This window comes from Somniosus microcephalus, chromosome 7, assembly GCF_052327205.1.
Source record: "Somniosus microcephalus isolate GS21.2 chromosome 7, FLI_Smic_1.0, whole genome shotgun sequence".
NCBI classification, from domain to species: Eukaryota; Metazoa; Chordata; class Chondrichthyes; order Squaliformes; family Somniosidae; genus Somniosus; species Somniosus microcephalus.
This window is the reverse complement of record NC_140993.1, coordinates 171,091,198-171,110,206: the sequence shown is the minus strand read 5'-3', so window position 1 is coordinate 171,110,206 and position 19,009 is coordinate 171,091,198. Positions and strand designations below refer to the sequence as shown.

General features: G+C 44.5%; 1 protein-coding gene across 1 annotated transcript in view; it reads right to left on the bottom strand.

Annotated features, from left to right (window-relative positions):
• Positions 1 to 19,009, bottom strand: part of LOC147115004 (uncharacterized) — an 869,491-nt gene that overhangs the window by 547,284 nt on the left and 303,198 nt on the right. The window contains exons 9-10 of the mRNA XM_085993202.1: positions 12,251 to 12,397; positions 9,794 to 9,961 (exon numbers count right to left, since the gene is read on the bottom strand). Of these exons, the coding sequence (XP_085849328.1) occupies positions 9,794 to 9,961; positions 12,251 to 12,397 (315 nt within the window). The remainder of the gene's footprint in view (positions 1 to 9,793; positions 9,962 to 12,250; positions 12,398 to 19,009) is intronic.

Genomic DNA, 19,009 nt, shown 5'->3' with positions numbered 1-19,009 from the left:
ATAGACAGACAGATCGACTCGTTTTTCTATATAGATAGATATGGATGGATGGATAGATAGGCTAGCTGGAGTGCCCGGCGGTGCCGAGGATTTTTCGAGGGCATGTTGTTGTTGGAAGAGAGAGAGCGACTGGGGCGAAGAGAGAGAGCGACTGGGGGGAAGAGAGAGAGCGACTGGGGGGAAGAGAGAGAGCGACTGGGGGGAAGGAGAGAGAAAGACTTGGGGGAAGGAGAGAGCGAGAGACTGGGGGGAAGGAGAGAGCGAGAGACTGGGGGGAAGGAGAGAGAGAGGGGGGAAGGAGAGAGAGAGAGGAAAGGAGAGACAGAGAGAGAGAGGGAAGGTGAGAGTGAGGGAAGCGGCTGGACTCAGAGCCCGGTGGGTGAAGGGCGGCCGCCATTTTGTGAGGTCGGCGGGACGGTTGAGACCGCGGGGAAGGGCTTGGATTTAGAGCCCAGCTGCGGTGGCCGTGGCTTATATTGCGATGACTGTGTTATAGGACAATGAAGCCAGCTACCCTCTGACTGGAGGAATCAGGAGCCACGTTCTTAAGGCTTTTAATCTGCGATTTAATAATTTCAAAATACTGTTACTTGTTCCACATTTAAATTTTATGTAGTTTAAAATACTTCTAACATTGAATATAATTCTGGTTAATATTTGGGATCCAGGGTGTAGTTAGTAATGCTTGAAGTCTTACGTTGCAGCTTCTGACCGCCTGTGTGAAGCAGAAACTCAGACATAGTTTGATGCTGAATCTTTGCTGGTTGTTCGAATGATGCCAATAAATCTGTATCCGTTTCTGTGACTTTTTCTTAATTAGGAAATGCCCCTAATTGATGAAACGCCGACTCCCTCCTACCTCTTCCCCCCTCCCCCTCCTACCTCTTCCCCCTCCCCTCCTACCTCTTCCCCCTCCTACCTCTTCCCCCCTCCCCCTCCTACCTCTTCCCCCCTACCTCTTCCCCCTCCCCCTCCTACCTCTTCCCCCCCACCTCTTCCCCCCTCCCCCTCCTACCTCTTCCCCTCTCCCCTCCTACCTCTTCCCCCCTCCCCCTCCTACCTCTTCCACCCCTCCCCTTCTTCCCCCCCTCCCCCTCCTACCTCTTCCCCCCCTCCCCCTCCTACCTCTTCCCCCTCCCCCTCCTACCTCTTCCCCCCCTCCCCCTCCTACCTCTTCCCCCCCTCCCCCTCCTACCTCTTCCCCCTCCCCCTCCGTCCTCTTCCCCCCTCCCCCTCCTACCTCTTCCCCCCTCCTATCTCTTCCCCCCTCCTACCTCTTCCCCCCTCCCCCTCCGACCTCTTCCCCCCTCCTACCTCTTCCCCCCTCCCCCTCCTACCTCTTCCCCTCCTACCTCTTCCCCCTCCCCCTCCTACCTCTTCCCCCCGCCCCCTCCTACCTCTTCCCCCCTCCTCCCTCTTTCCCCTTCTTCCCCCCCTCCTCCCTTTCCCCCCTCCTCCCTCTTTCCCCCTCCTCCGTCTTCCCCCCTCCCCCTCTCCTCCCCCTCCCCTCTCCTCCCTCCCTCTCCCCTCCCCCTCCTCCCTCTCCCCCTCCCTCTCACCTCCTCCCTACCCCCTTCCTCCCTCTCCCCCTCCTCCCCTCCCCCTTCCTCCCTCTCCTCCCCTCCCCCCTCTCCCCTCCTCCTCCCTCTCTCTCCCCCCTCTCTCTCCTCCCTCCCTCTCCCTCTCCCCTGCCCGAGCCCTCATCCCCCGCTCCAAACCCTCTTTCCGCCCCGGGGCCCGGGCCTCGGCACCTGGATGAACGCGTTCCCTTGGACGCTTTTGGTGGCCTCGGCCGTCACCCTGATGCCGTTAGCCGAGGCGAACACCCGCAAAGACATGGCCCAGCCAACTCCAGCGCCCCGGTCAGCTTGAGGTCCGCAGCCGCCGTTCGGCCGCAGGCCACAAAGCACCCGAGCCCAGTGCCAGCGATGGCTCCGCGGAGCTCCGTGCCGCCCCACGCACTGACATGGCCCCGCCCTCCCGAGCTGGCTTCAAGACCACCGATTGCGGCTGTGAGAGACGGCCGGCGGGCCCGGTTGCCGGGGTAACCCTTCCCGCTCTCCAAGCCCCGCCCGAGATCCGCACACCCGAGAGCCCCGCTCTCCGAGCCCCCGCCCCCCCACCCGAGCCGAGCGGGGAACAGAGAGAGACGCCGCGTCTCAGCTGCTCCTGCTGCGCGCGCACCCTGTGTATATCCCGTGACCCTCGTGGCCGACGCCGTTGCCCCGGGTAACGTGACGGGAGGGGGGGAGGAGCTTAGCAGAAGCCGTGGGACAATTACCTAGCTCGGGCGTGGCTGGGCAGGAGAGGCCCAGGCTTTGAGGCCTGGGTTCTGAGGCCTTACAAAAACGGGGAAAGGTAGGAAAAAGAATCATCAGGTTAGAGAAAATATTTACAAATGAATGAAGTTTTTTTTAAAACAATTTAATAAAAGCAATTTTTTTTTGCTGGAAATGTAGGTTTGAAAAGAAAAATGCAGAAAGCGGGAAAAAGAATGGAATCAAGATGGCTGACAGTCACCTCGGTTCAAAACGATTCGGCCCGCCCACACACGCACCGATTGGTCGACCGTCATGTCACCGAAGCGTATGATTGGTCAATCGTCCTGTCACTCAATTCTAGGAGGGCCCGCACGCGCGACGAACCCGCCCCCGCCACACAACGATTGGTCGACCGTCGGGTCGCACGACCGTACGATTGGTCGACCTTAATGTCACTCTATGCTAATGAGCGGAATTTTGAACTTTTTTGGATACCGCGGGCGCAATTTTTGTCTCGCCGAAACGTAAATACGCTTATGACCGTTCCGGAATCGTAAGCTTTCTTTTGATGTAACGCACGTGTAGTTACGCTCTATAACTTTAGTGTATATAGCCGGACAGACACACCGAAGGACAGACAGACAGACAAATAGACAGACAGACAGAACAATCCTTTTATATATATAGAAAGATAGATGGCGTATTTTGCTTTGAATATTTCAATTATATATTCTTTATGTCTTTGCATCTGACCGCTGTTTGTAGTTAGAATGGTTAAATTGTCTAACAAAACACAGGTGGAAATCATATGATAATTAGAGACTTTCTGTCTACTGTGCAAATTCAACATACTTGTTTTTATTTACTGATTCTGTCTCTGTTTTCTGCCTGTGTCACAGGTGACACTAATTAGAATGTCTCTATGTTCTAACTGTTAAAATAACACAGGGGATAATGAGACACTTGGGGATTGATTTTGACTTTTTGGCGGCTGTTCGTACCAGCGGCCATGATTTTGAGGCTCCAGCCTCATTTGAATATGACATGCAAGCTGCAGACACCAAACAGGCATCTCGATGCAGCTCGCATGCCCAGGGCATAAGGAATGTTGGCCAGCTGGGAAGCCGACAGGTAGGTCTTTCGTAGGGGGGACAAGCTCCTGCCAGCTCCACAAAAATAGAATTTAGAAAGAAATTCTGGCCATATCCTGATCAGAATGCCAGTACACATGGGCGTTGCATTCGCATCGTAAGCTTCACCCATGTGTCCCTGAAAATTGCAATCAGGGTCCTAATTGTGTAATTAGGACCCCGATTTGCATGGAAAAGACTACCATCCGTTTCAGGCGGGCGTTCCAGCTGCCCAAAAGTAGACCACTTTCAAAATGACGGAGGTCGGAACGTCATAATATGATCGAATTCTTCATTAAAATGGAAATTGAAGTCGTTGACTCAGAGACTAGGGTCCTGAATTTAAATAAAGGAAACTACGATGGTATGAGGCACGAGTTGGCTAGGATGGATTGGGGAACATTACAAAAAGAGTTGACGGTGGATAGGCAATGGCAAACATTTAAAGATCGCATGGATGAACTACAGAATTTGTTCATCCCTGTTTGGCATAAAAATAAAACAAAAAAGGTGACTCAAACGTGGCTAACAAGGGAAATTAGGGATAGCATAAGATCCAAGGAAAGAACATATAATTTGGTCAGAAAAAGCTGCAAACCTGAGGATTGGGAGCAGTTTAGGATTCAGAAAAGGAGGACAAAGGGATTAATTAAGAGTGGGAAAATAGATTATGAGAGTAAGCTTTCAGGGAACATAAAAACTGACTGTAAAAGCTTCTATAGGTATGTGAAGAGAAAAAGTTTGGTGAAGTCAAGCGTAGGACCCTTGCAGTCAGAATCAGGGGAATTTATAATGGGGAACAAAGAAATGGCCGACCAATTAAATACATACTTTGGTTCTGTCATCACAAAGGAGGACACAAATAACCTCCCAGAGAGGTCGGGGAACATAGGGTCTAATGAGAGGGAGGAATTGAATGAAATCAGTTTTTGTAGGGAAATGGTGTTAGTGAAAATGACAGGATTGAAGGCCGATAAATCCCCAGGGCCTGATAATCTACATCCTAGGGTACTTAAGGAAGTGGCCCTAGAAATAGTAGATGCATTGCTGGTCATCTTCCAAAATTCTATAGATTCTGGAACAGTTCCCATGGATTGGAGGATAGCTAATGTAACCCCACTATTTAAAAAAGGTGGTAGAGAGAAAATGGGGAATTATAGACCGGTAAGCCTGACATCAGTAGTGGGGAAAATGCTACAGTCCATTATAAAAGATGTAATAACAGAGCACTTGGAAAACAGTGACAGGATCGGACAAAGTCAACATCGATTTACAAAAGGTAAATCATGCTTGACTAATCTACTGGAATTTTTTGAGGATTTAACTGGTAGAATAGATAAGGGAGAACCAGTGGATGTGGTGTATTTGGACTTTCAGAAGGCTTTCGATAAGGTCCGGCATAAGACATTAGCATGCAACCAAAGTTAAAGCACATGGGATTTGGGGTAAGGTACTGTCTTGGATAGAGAACTGGTTGGCAGACAGGAAGCAAAGAGTTGGAATAAACGGGTCTTTCTCCGAGTAACAGGCAGTGACTAGTGGGGTACCGCAGGGATCAGTGCTAGGACCCCAGCTATTCACAATATATATAAATGATCTAGACGAGGGAACTAGATGTAATGGGCTGGATTTTCATTCAGGAGTCGGGTAGGAGGCGGGATTACAACTTTCGGGGTTGTAGTCCCGCCTCCATCGAGATACGGCCAATCCACGCAATTTTAACTTGATTGACCTTGTTGAGCCCGCTCAGCAGGCTCAGCAGGTCAATTAAGGGCCACCCAGCAACAGGTGATGTCACAGACTGAAATTTCATCTGTCAAGAGGTTTTGACAGATGAAATATCAGCGTTTCACAGCTGTTTGAAGCTGTCACACACTGACAGTCTTACTTCTAACCTGAGTCCTTCTCCACAGACTCAGTTAGAAATCTCTCCTGCACAGAAAGCTGAAGGCTGGCACGTTTGACAGTTCGCAGCCATTCTGCTTTCTGTGCCGGTGAGATGAGGGACTCCCAAGACCTAAAGGAAGGAAGGCTGAAAAGGTAAGTAAAGGTAATTTAAACTTCTTTAAACACTTTAGACACACCAAACACACTTACCATTGCACTCATGCACACATCACTCACCTGAACACCAACATCTCGACCCCTCCAAGTCCTTCATCCCGACGGTCCGCCTCCTCTAACTTACCGTGCTTTGGAGCCGTCGGGAATCCCACACTTCAGCATTAAAAATAGGGATTAGGCTAAAAACTGCCTGTTAACTACCTGTTAACAGGCAGTTAATTGGCACTAAATAACAGAAAATGCTGGAAAAACTCAGCAGGCCAGGCAACATCCGTGGAGAGAAAATAGAGTCAACGTTTCAGGTCAAACCCTTTGTCAAGACTGGAAAGGCACAGGAAATGAAATAGATTGAAAGGCCAGGCTGGGAGAGAACAAAAGAGAAGTGAAGAGACATTAAGAGGTATTCAAAACTAGACGAGATGGTGATAGGACTAGTGGAGTCAAAAGACGGCTCTAGATTAGGTGTGAAATGTGCTGGCAGAATGAGAGACAGCTGCCATGTGGGAGAGAAAAAAAGGGGGGGGGGGAAGGGCCAAAACAAAGGTGTGGATAAAAAATAAGTAAAAATGTAATGGGGGCCGAGGTTATGATCTGAAATTGTTGAACTCGATATTGAGTCCGGAAGTCTGTAAAGTGCCTAATCGGAAGATGAGGTGCTGTTCCTCAAGTTTACGCTGAGCTTCCGTGGAACAATGCAAGAGCCCGAGTACAGTGAGGTCTGAGTGGGAATGGGGCGGTGAATTAAAATGACAGGCGACCGGAAGCTCGGGGTCACCCTTACAGACTGAACGGAGGTGTTCCGCAAAGCGGTCACCCAATCTGTGTTTGGTCTCCCCAATGTAGAGCAGACCACATCGTGAGCAGCGAATACAGTATACTAGATTGCAAGAAGTACAAGTAAATCGCTGTTTCACCTGGAAGGGGTGTTTGGGGCCCTGGACAGTGGAAAGGCGGGAGGTATAAGGGCAGGTGTTGCATCTCCTGTGCTTGCACGGGAAGGTGCCGGGCGAAGGGGAAGGGGTGCTGGGGGTGATAGAGGAGTGGACTAGGGTGTCTCGGAGGGAGTGGTCCCTACGGAATGCTGAAAGGGGAGGGGAGGGGAAGATGCGTTTGATGGTGGGATCACTTTGGAGGTGGCGGAAATGGCGGCGGATGATTCGTTGAAAATGGAGGCTGGCACTAATCCCTTCCCGCCTTGGGTAGGCGGGTGCCCGTGCAGGGCGGGTACCCGCCTCCTTTGAAACTGGCATGGAGGCGGGTTGGGTGCAGGATGGGGATATCAGGATTTTAACCCCCCACACACCTCTAATCCCGACTCCACGGCCCAATGAAAATCCTGCCCAATATCTCCAAGTTTGCAGACGACACAAAGCTAGGTGGGCGTTTGTGCTGTGAGGAGGATGCAGAGAAACTCCAGTATGATTTGGACAGGTTGGGTGATTATACTGCATTTGCCATGCATCTGCCCAATGTGGATAAATGCAAGGTTATCCACTTCAGTGGCAAAAACAGGAACACAGATTATTATCTGAATGGCAATAGATTGGGAAAAGGGGAAATGCAATGAGACCTGAGTGTCCTTGTGCATCAGTCGCTGAAGGTAAGCATGCAGCTGCAGCAGGCGGTTAAGAAGGCAAATGGTATGTTGGCCTTCAGAGCGAGAGGTTTTGAGTACAGGAGCAAGGATGTCTTGCTGCAGTTGTACAGGGCCTTGGTGAGACCACACCTTGAATAGTGTGTGCAGTTTTGGTCGCCTTATCTGAGGAAGGATGTTCTTGCCATGGAAAGAGTGCAGCGAAGATTCACCAGACTGATACCTGGGATGGCAGGAATGACGTATGAGGAGAGATTGGGACAATTAGGTTTATATTTGCTAGAGTTTAGAAGAATGAGAGGGGATCTCATTGAAACTTATAAAATTCTAACAGGACTAGACAGACTAGATGCGGGAAGGATGTTCCCGATGGCAGGGGAGTCCAGAACCAGGGGTCACAGTCTAAGGATAAGGGGTAAGCCATTTAGGACTGAGGTGAGGAAGAATTTCTTCACCCAGGGAGTGGTGAACCTGTGGAATTCTCTACCACACAAGGCAGTTGAGGCCAATTCATTAAATATATTCAAGAAGGAGTTAGATATATTTCTTAAGGCTAAAGGGATCAAGGGATATGGGAGGAAAGCAGGGACGGGGTACTGAATTTGGATGATCAGCCATGATCTCATTAAATGGCAGAACAGGCTCGAGGGGCTGAGTGGCCTACTCCTGCTCCTGCTCCTATCTTCTATGTTTCTATGTTGGGGTTAACAGAGCAATAAGACCCAATTTTGAGGCCCTCACTGCCCTGTTAACACCAATTTTTCCAAGTGAAGTTCGGCCCCTGTATGTTTGCTTTAAAATTCAATTTTATTTGAAAATGAACACAAATTAGAATGAGGAAAGGCACAGGCCACAAACTTCCTGGAGGTTCTGCCAGACTCCCACCATAACTCTAGTGAGAGTCCGGAGGAACTCACCAGAAAATAGCAAGGCCCCAGTCCAGCTTGTAAGGCGCAGAACCTTAATCCCCTCCCTCACAAATCCAACGTAGTCAGGGAGCGGCCCGAGGTTGTGAATGCCCTATACAGTACTGAGAGTTTCCACTTCCCTGGCTCAGTCAGGATTTGGTGCATTACTGGAAGCTGATATGCCAAGTAAGATGACGCCTATTGAAGTCAGCACCAGAAGGCAAGGCGGCATAATCATACATAACAAGTGGGACGATGGCCCAGGGATCTTCGCGTCTCTCAGCTTAATACACTTTCTGTACTTTATAGAACACAAAACTATAGCTATAACATGTCTGTCTTTTTTTCTAACTAACACAGGCAAACAAACTTTCTGTTAAAAAAATAACAACTTTCTGCAAATAAAGCTTTTGAAGTTTGTCCTCTAGCTTTTCTTCAAATATTTCTGAATAATAGTTGAGCAGAATTTACTAGAATCTAAAGAAAAATATTTCAGCAGGTCAGCTGATTAAATGGTAGATGCATGCTGACAAATTGGGAACACTGCACTTTCTCAGACTATAAAATCGACATTCAGCTAACAGAATCACAGCTCTAGGCAAAATATATCAAGTTCAAGCCCAGATTTTTGGGAGATTATGGCCATAAATAAAGACTTTAATGAGGGCATTAAAAGATACAAAAGAAAGTGTAATGGGTAAATTTCATAATGTTAATGTGAAATATGTAAATTTAAAAAAATTATTGTTTGGCGCCTTACTTTAGACATTAGAAATTCCAATTACTGAGAAAAGGGCACAGAAAATTTTGTTCAGAAAGTGTTTTGACTGATTTGTGGGAAAGCATAATACAGTGCCACTTAGCTTGTAATTACACAGGCGTAGAATTTTCTCGGATCTGGTCCTGTTCTGCCACTGTAACTTTGCCAGAATTGCGACGGAAATACCATTTAGGCGCGTAAATAGGTTTTCCGCCACAGTTCCTGTAAAGTTACAGCAGAGGAGTGGCAGCAGCTCCGAATAAATTCCCGGCCAATGGCCCAGAAATTCGGGTCGGGGACTAGCCGCGTGCAAGCCCCCGACCTGCACTTACCTTGCGCGCCGGCCGTTGAGCTGTGGGCCCCCGTGGAATTCCGATCCGGGGCCTGGTCCAGCTGCCGGCGTGCAGTGCTTGCATATCCCAAGGACGCAGTTAGTTCGATGCGTCCCCTGGGATCATGTGGGCCATGGGGAGCCAATCGGAGCAGGGAATGCCCATTCATAAGTTTGATAGGAAGAGCTGTCAAAACTTAGGAATACTACGGCCCCAAAACAGCACTAAATCTTCAAATAATTTTTTTTAAAACATCACATTTTTTAAATAAACTATAAATTACATGAAATAACTATTTTAAACAATAATTTAAATTTTTGAAAAAAATAATTTTATTTTCTAACGGGGCTAAAAATAAACTTACTTACCTTGCTTTAAAGTATTTAAAAATAATAAACCTGTGGAAAAAATGTTTTAATTTTAATTAATTCACCACTTACCTTGTAAAAAGCAGGCCTTACGCCTGCTTTTTAAATGTGTAACTTCTGCAGACTTACCCTCCCGGAAAAACCTGCAAAAAAAACGAAGTTCGATGCGCACGTGCAGCCTCTCCTGCGCACGCATTCGAACTCTGAACCTTCTTTTAGGGGAACGGAAGTGCCGGTTTCCCGCGCATGCGCAGTGCATGCAGAAAACCGGCACTTCCATTGGGCCTAAGGGTGAGTACCCCGTGCATACTCACCCGTGGAGACCCGAATTTCTGGGCCATTGTAATACAAACATAGTTATTATATATCATCCCACCTTGCATAGCGCTTCTTTCAATTTCTGCTTCAGTGAATCACTTTCTTGCTGTAGTTCATTGATAATCTGTTTCTTATGGGTAATGGTCTTATTGTCCAAGTCTTGCGCTGAATGTAATGAAGATAATTCCATTTGCAAATGTTTAATGATTTCTTCACACTGAGCCACCTGTAAAAAGAAAAATGACAGCCAACTTTCATAAAAATAATTTACAAGCTAACATTGGTCTCAAAGGGATAAAGCTGACGTGAGAAACGGCATAGTTGCATGCAACAAATTATGTTAATGTTCACTTAAATAAAGAGAGAAATATAAAAATATATTGTAATTTTCTACCTATTCGACTAGCACATACCTTATTTCGGCCCTTATTTACTCAGATATAGGTATATACTTTTTAAATAAAAATCAATTTAGTTGAACTTTTTTTTTTGCAGGGGAGGGGTCAAGTTTGGAATGCAGCCTATATGCATATGAATACAGTACGCCAACTGTAAATCCTTCTGAACGTAATCAAGTGTAATGGTTATAGTACTATCACAAATTCAAATCCCACCATAGCAAGTTATGAAATTAAGTTTAATTATACTGGTAATGTGTGGGCTAGCACGAGGAAAATGACCATAAAAGCTGTTGGATTGTTATTAAAAAAAGTCCAATTGGTTCACTTATGTCCTTCGAGAAAGCGATCTGTCCAGTTTGACTTACATGTAAATGGGTTGCCTATTGCCCAAAAATAAAAATAAAGTCCAAAGTGACTGAAAGAACCCTGATTCAGACCAGATGGGAGCTAAACAACCTGCTGTCCACAGGCACAGAAAAACTCCTCCGTTCACTGAGCGAAATACTATGAGCAGGCGATAAGCACAGAGAATTTTAAACAAAAACTTTACACCACACCCACTGCATCTGTAGGAAAGTAGATGGCAATCTACTTGTGACCTCAACAAAATCAACAGGCCATTTGTAGATCTCTACACTTCACTATATACTTCAGATACCGAATCCAAGCACTATCCCACTAACCTCCCCTCACTCTACTCCTACAAAAGGATACAGTCTCTGCAAACCAAGACACAGAGATTCAGACAGCAGTAAAAGGGCAAGAAAGCATATAATTGATTTCTTTTTTTAAAACTCTCTTATATTCTGGATATGTTTTTGGATTTTCATCGACCACAGCCCTTAGGTGATCTGTTGCTCCTTATGTCCCAGTATCCTTTCACTTTGCCATAATATCTAGGTAAATTTGTAGCACACCCTGGGATTGAATAGAGAACCCTCTTAACATTGTTTTGGCTTGCTTCTTATATCACGTATCCTCACATGATCTTCTTTAACTTTGTAAGGTGGGAAAATACTACTACATTAAATTGTGATGTAGGTTTCAACTGGCAAACAAATTTATTAAACAGTAAGAGTGAATGAACAGCAGGAATAACATATATTTAAAATAGTTATTAAACTTAATTATCTCAAGTAAGTAGAAAATAAAAGTCACAACTGTTGCATTCTAATGGAGCAGTTCTTTTACTTTTCTTACTGCTCATAGATGTTATGTGACTATTACTCTCCAAAAGCTTCAGACAAATTGTATACTTTGAACCAGCCAGACTGAGAAATACTGTCCAGAAAAGCAGAAACAAATTTAAATGTCTTTTAAATTTAAAAAGCAGTCAATTAAGCACATATTTGAACAAATTTCACAACATGTTTATGTTTGAATTAAATGTCGCCCCCTCCCCTCCCTCGGATACCTGACTAAGACACTGCTGCATACAAAACAGGGGAAGGAAAGATCAATAAATGAGAGAGGTGTACGTGAGAGATCAGAAACCAGAGAAAGGTGAATAGGAGACCAGGAACCAGGGGAGAAAGCAACAAATCTAGAGTCAGAGAGAGGAGGTTCAGTATTGAAATGCGAGTTTCTGCAGATTTAGAGTTGAAACTTGGATGTACTGTTGCCTGAAGGTAGGGCTACTACTGTTTGAGATTTTTTTGTCTGGAAAGTGGAAGATCATCTTTTTAACATGGGTTACTTTAGAAGCAAATTTACACAATAAGGTCAAATCAGCTGAAACACTTCCAGTCGCACCCTCCCAAATACACTCAAGTCCACTACCATCTCACCAATTCACAAGAAAGGCAAGATCCCTTATCTCATAACAATGAAAATCTAGAGCAAAAAAAGGCAAACATCATTTAGAGTTCATGTATGATATATCTATAGATAGAGATTCAGAAACAGAAGTGCATGCTTGTAATTCCAAGAAACAATATATATTTAGGAGATGCAGTTTTTAACCACTACTTTCTTGAACACAATTACTTTTAAGATAATTTAGTTACGCAAAATGGCAAAGGACTGCACTTATCCATTTATCAATGAATATACCCTCACAGCATTTTCAAAATTCAGTTTAATTCCTGCCTTTAAAAACAATATTGTTGTTTTACCCCAGTAGCCATTTCCTTTTCTGCAATCACAGCGGTTTGAAGATCCTGTTCTAGAGAATTAATCATTTGCTGTTGCTTTTCAACCATATGAACTGCAGCCAAATATTTTTGCTGCAATTCTTCCAGTAGCTTCTCTTGATGCTGCATCTAAAATAAATTTCAAAGAGCTGTTTATTTACAAGTGTTACATTTGGACAATCATGTCAGCTCAAAAACACAAAACAGAAAGATTTAATCTATCTTGGATAACTGAGCCTAACTAACAATCCAGGCCGAATGGCCTGTTTCTGTGCTGTATATTCTATGTAATTCTATGTTGTTTTATGGTGCTCTAAATAATTAAATGCAGTTAGAAAAAGTTCAAACTTTTTATTGCTGACAAAAAAACACCTTAGTAATTCAACTACTCTGATTATTTTGGATGATGTAGCAACATTGAGTCAAACCAATCATTGACAGCAATATTTTAAAATATGGAAAGTAATTAGCACCTTGGTTTTGGTTGTAACGGCAAGAAAGTTAAAAGAAAATCATACTGCTCCTATACCATAATAAGGAACATCGGCCTAGGTTGCGCTGGTTCACCCAAAATCGGCCAAACTAGCGCAAAAGGTCGAGGAATTTCAAGCGCAAATTAAGTCCAGCACAAATCAAGTTTCTGTGATCTTTTGCACTGGTTTAAAAAAAAGCACAGAAAACGGCCCCACCCACAAAACTGGCCACGCCCAAAATCAAATGAATCACCATGATGAGTTTCCTTTAATTGGGCCCGTTTACAGGCCTTTGAGGAGGCTCTTAAAACTAACCTTTTTTTTAGGCACAAAGGCGCTAATAGGCACCCGTTAAAGGTTTTTAAATATTTTTTTTTAATTTACTAAGAAACTGACTCCATACACCAATGCAACTAGTAAATGGTTCTGTATAGTTTTTTAAAGTTATTATCAGTTATTTAAAAGCGGGTTACTCACAGGTGGTGGACTAGGCACTGATTGAAAATGCTTATTTTTTAATGATAAATCCATTTTCAGTTGTATTACTAAAACTGCACCAGGTTACCGCTCTTAAATACAATCAAGGAATATTTTTTAATGCAAATTTTTTTTTAAAATTACGTTCTAAAACATTGCCCAATTGCACTGGTTCATGGAAGATTTTATGTCTGGCAATGTGCAAATGAGTTTGAGCAGAAAATTGAGCCAAAAATTCACTTTGCAAAACTAGCACAATTTTTAGCGCAATTTGCATCCAGATCATTGATTGCACCCAAAGCAGAATCGCTTGGCGATAATGTTTCAGCAGCAACATTCAATTTTCAGAACCACAATACTTATTGAATGAAGTGCATTTTATGTTCAGAGACTAAACAGGGCAGAATGGTATCAAGAAGATTTGAATGGATTGTGTCTGCCCAGATGTTTTCTCCCCAGAAAATAAAAAGATCCTTTGGCATTACAACCAAAGAAGGCTGAGATTTAAAGTAAAGCAAAGTTAATCCAATTTGGTTGGGAAGTACATTACGTTCTTGAGGACACATTCCGTATAAAACCAGGACTTTGCTGGAACACAAACAAGGCAATCCACCATGTTTTAATACATTTGTGGGATCACATGCCATGAAACAAGCTGGATTGAATATTTTTTGACAGTAAATACATAAATGACTAGTATAATTTTTTAGAAAGGTACACTGTGTCATCAACATCATTATTAAATATTCAAAGGTCAGTAATTGAAGTTAGGAGTCAATAAATATCAAAATTATGTTTTCAATTGAGCCATTTCTAATACAAAACCAATTAGGACATAAATACAGGACAATCGATTCATGTTAAGATAAAGAAGGAGATCTTGAGGCCACCCGCCCATTGGAAATGGGATGGTAGCGGCCCGAAAATGGTGGAGAATAACTTACTGTCCCGTACCATCATTGTGGCTGCCGCAATCTTCCCCAGAGTCTACTGCTGGGCGGCCAAACTGCCCATATCAGTCGGCAATAGTCCCTTTTAATATGCAGATTGGTATACTATGACATACATAGGTCCCATTTGCCATTTTTTTGGATAGTATTGCACATGCTCAGCCCTGTAACAGCCGAAGGAGAGCCCACAGGTCAGTTTTACTGTATTTTTGTAAAGCCGGGAGGAGCATACTCCACAAAACCAGCCGGAGCCACCGCTGCTCCAGCTCCCCCATCCAGAGATTGGACCCACGCCTTCTTCTTATCCAAAGGCCAGCTGGGCTGTCCAATACTGAGGTGGCCTGAAGCTGGCAAGTTGTCCCAGGATGCTCGTCTTCTGTCTACAGCCCGTTGGCCGAATGCTAATGGTTTCCTGCTAGGACAATTGCGCAGTACTTCCAGAAGTCCGCACAGGGGCCTCCTGATGCCAGCTTCAGGCAGACGGCACAGCCATTTTGGGCAAAAGTCTAAAATCGCCTCCCATTGTTCCATAGGAAAACAGTGAGGATGTTGGGATTTTAAAGCAAAGTGTGTTCATACAAGTTTTTTTTAGAAAAGAGCAGTGAGCCAAAAGGTGATTAAAATTCTAATGAGCTAGCTTTGAAGTTGTTTCCCTAAAGATTAAAAACAATAAGCAATTTGTTAGCCTATCTTGGTGATCAATAAACTCTTTCATCCCATTCTTTTGGGAGATCCCTGGTCCCAGACACTCAGCAGGGTTGTGCTGGCCTCCTACCCTCTGGGAGTAAAGAAAAGATAAGTAGAAAAAAAGAGACAGGAAATTAGATGCACGTATGTGGAATAAAGCAACTTACAAATTGAACCAAACAAAATATTCTCCTCTAGTACACCTACATTCTCACTGTCATCATTATTTATAAAAACTGATGTAAAATATATATTATATATATTTCCACCATACTTTTAACTTCCAAAACTAGAATCCCTCTTAATCTCTGAGCCGTCCTACACTCTCTCTAATTATTCCTTCCCTTTTAGTATGCTTACACAAGCTCTTACTATTTCCTTTTATACTATCTAGTCTTTTTTTAACTTTTCTTTTAGCCGTTCTACTTTTCACCTTCCCACTACATTTCCTACATTCCTCAAGATTTTCTTCAGCATTGTTAGCACTAGCTTTATTATATGCCTGTCTTTAAGGTTTCTGTTTAGTCTTAAATCTCTCTATTTATTCAAAGAACGCTATCCTTTGATGCACCTTCCCTTTTCACCTTTGCATTTTATCCATCTCACATTTGAAGATTCTCCATCTCTGATCTGGACTTCTGTTTGTTAACCCTTCTGCAAAGTTAATTGAGGCCTGACCCCTCCCTATCTTATTGAACTTGGCTTTTTTCCAGTTCAGCATCCGTATCTCTGACTTCTTATTATCTTTTTTCAAACATTGAATCTAACTGTGTTGTGGTCACTATTTTCCAATTATTCTCCTTCTCTCACATCAGTTATTTGTCCCAATTCATTTCCAAGATCTAAATTGAGCAATATTTCTTTCCTTCGATTAGACACTTTACAGCCTTCCGGACTCAACATTGAGTTCAACAATTTCAGATCATAACCTCGACCGCCATCTTTTCCAGACAGGAGGTGCTGATTCTCTGTTCCCATTTACACCTCTGAGACACATCTTTTGTTTCTTTACTTGTCCCATTACCACCCACTATTGCCTTGTACTGTCATCCCTTTTGTTATTTAATCTCAATAGCAAAATACTGCGGATGCTAGAAATCTGAAGTAAGAAAGACTTGCATTTATACAGCACCTTTCACGACCACCGGATGTCTCAAAGCGTTTTTCAGCCAATGAAGTACTTTTGGAGTGTAGTCACTGTTGTAATGTGGGAAACGTGGCAGCTAATTTGCACACAGCAAGCTCCCACAAACAGCAATGTGATAATGACCAGATAATCTGTTTTTTGTTATGTTGATTGAGGGATAAATATTGGCCAAGACACCGGGGATAACTTCCCTAACGCAGGATGTTGTGACGAAGGGTCATCGACCCGAAACGTTAACTTTGTTTCTCTCCACAATGCTGCCTGACCTGCTGAGTGTTTCCAGCATTTTCTGTTGTTACTTGTTACTTAATCTCTCCTGCTTTCCACCCGATCACAGACCTTTACTATTATTCTTTCCTCCCATCCCCCCTTTCCCTGCCTCTGTACTTGCTTAAAATCTGTTACATCTGTAACATTTTCCAGTTCTGATGAAAGGTCATCGACCTGAAACGTTAAGTTTGTTTCTCTCTCCACAGATGCTGCCTGATCTGCTGAGTATTTCCAGCATTTTCTGTTTATATTTCAGATTTCCAGCATCCGCAGTATTTTGCTTTTGCATTAGTATTTAATCCAACACTGCCACTTCTCTTCCAGGAATGCCCACCTTGAAGAAGTTCTGCTCTTCGCTCCGACGGGATTTCCGTTTGTCTCTTTGACCTTGTTCATCTTCATTGCTTTTTGTTTCCCCGTCTGAGAGACCCATCTTTTGTTTCTTTACTTGTACCATTGCCACCCACTTTTGCCTTGCACCATCATCGCTTTTGTCATTTAATCTTTCCTGCCTTCCATTCTATCACAGACCTTCCCTTCTCTTCCTTCCTCCCAACCCTCCTTTCCCTGCCTCTGTATTTGCTTAAAACCTGTTACATCTTTAACAGTTCTGATGAAAGTTCATCAACTTGAAACATAGGCCGGAATTTTACAGGGGGGGATGGAGTCAACGGGCGAGATCGGTGGTGGATTGGGTGGGAAATTTGATTTTTTTTGAGAGACCCGCTGTCAACACGCCGCAACGCGCCTTTCCCACAGGCGCTTGTGATCTCTGATCCGACCCGACCCACAAAGGCAGGCGACCCAATTAAACCGTATGGCCTACTCCTGCTCCTATTTCTTATGTAAACCAATTATTCGGTTGTTAACAGACCCTTGATAATGCTTTTAACCTTACCTTTTAACTTTAACTGCTTGCCCACGGGGTCCACACTGCTCGGGGACCACGTCTGTGAAGCTGAGGCGGGAGTTGAATGGCCATTGCTCCAGCAGATTACTTGACAGCTTCAAATGTACAGTAAAAGCTCCCACCTGACAGATCATCACTTTCCTCAGCCACGAGCTGTTTCTCAATCCATTTCAAGCACAGATTCTGCAGGCTTTCCACTTTCCACTCTCCATCCACTCTTACCTCATTGGAAGAACTCTGTCACCATTGACAGTGTGCTTCTGTCATCTCTACTTCACCTGCCATCTATTTCATCAGAATCCGACCACGATGAGCCCCAACACCAGCAGCACCAGGCACACCCGCAGCACCAACAACACCAACCTTCTTCGCAATCACCTGATGCTGCACAGGACAGAGGGCATTAGCACATAGAAGATAGGAACAGGAGTAGGTCATTCGGCCCCTCGAGCCTGCTCCGCCATTTAATGAGATCATGGCTGATCATCCAAATTCAGTACCCTGTCCCTGCTTTCTCCCCATATCCCTTTAGCCTTAAGAAATATATCTAACTCCTTCTTGAATATATTTAATGAATTGGCCTCAACTGCCTTGTGTGGTAGAGAATTCCACAGGTTCACCACTCTCTGGGTGAAGAAATTCCTCCTCATCTCAGTCCTAAATGGCTTACCCCTTATCCTTAGACTGTGACCCCTGGTTCTGGACTCCCCGCCATTGGGAACATCCTTCCTGCATCTAATCTGTCTAGTCCTGTTAGAATTTTATAAGTTTCAATGAGATCCCCTCTCATTCTTCTAAACTCCAGCGAATATAAGCCCAATCGACCCAATCTCTCCTCATACGTCATTCCTGCCATCCCAGGTATAAGTCTGGTGAATCTTCGCTGCACTCCCTCCATGGCAAGAACATCCTTCCTCAGATAAGACGACCAAAACTGCACACAATACTCAAGGTGTGGTCTCACCAAGGCCCTGTACAACTGCAGCAAAACATCCTTGCTCCTGTACTCGAATGCTCTCGCTATGAAGGCCAACATACCATTTGCCTTCTTAACCGCCTGCTGCACCTGCATGCGACTGGTGCACAAGGACACCCAGGTCTCATTGCACTTCCCCTTCTCCAAATCTATTGCCGTTCAGATAATAATCTGCCTTCCTGTTTTTGCCACCAAAGTGGATAACCTCGCATTTATCCACATTATACTGTGTCTGCCATGCATCTGCGCAATCACCCAACTTGTCCAACTCATACTGGAGTTTCTCGGCATTCTCCTCACAGCACACTCGCCCACCCAGCTTTGTGTCGTCTGAAAACTTGGAGATATTACATCTAGTTCCCTCGTCTATATCATTAATATATATTGTGAATAGCTGGGGTCCAAGGACCGATCCCTGCGGTACCCCACTAGTCACTGCCTGCCACTCGGAAAAAGACCCATTTATTCCAACTCTTTGCTTCCTGTCTGCCAACCAGTTCTCTATCCAAGTCAGTACCTTACCCCCAATCCCACGAGCACATTGCTGCCCAGGAGGCCGGGGATCACCTCACTATGGCCAGCTTTACTTTATTTGATGCTGTACACCCTGGTTGCCACATGATGCGCCAGGTTGGCACCAACCCACACTAACAATAGAAAGCATCCCTACAGCATCAGCTGTAAGCGGCTGCTTAAGTACACGGTAAAAGGTGTGAGCTAGAAGCTGATTAAGCAGTTGTAGATCGTTTGACTCTCAAAGGGTATATATTAGGCACTAGTTTGAAAAAGCACAGAGCTTGGAGACAGAGCTGGGAGAAGGCAAATGGAGTGAATGGCAAGCAAAGTGGAGG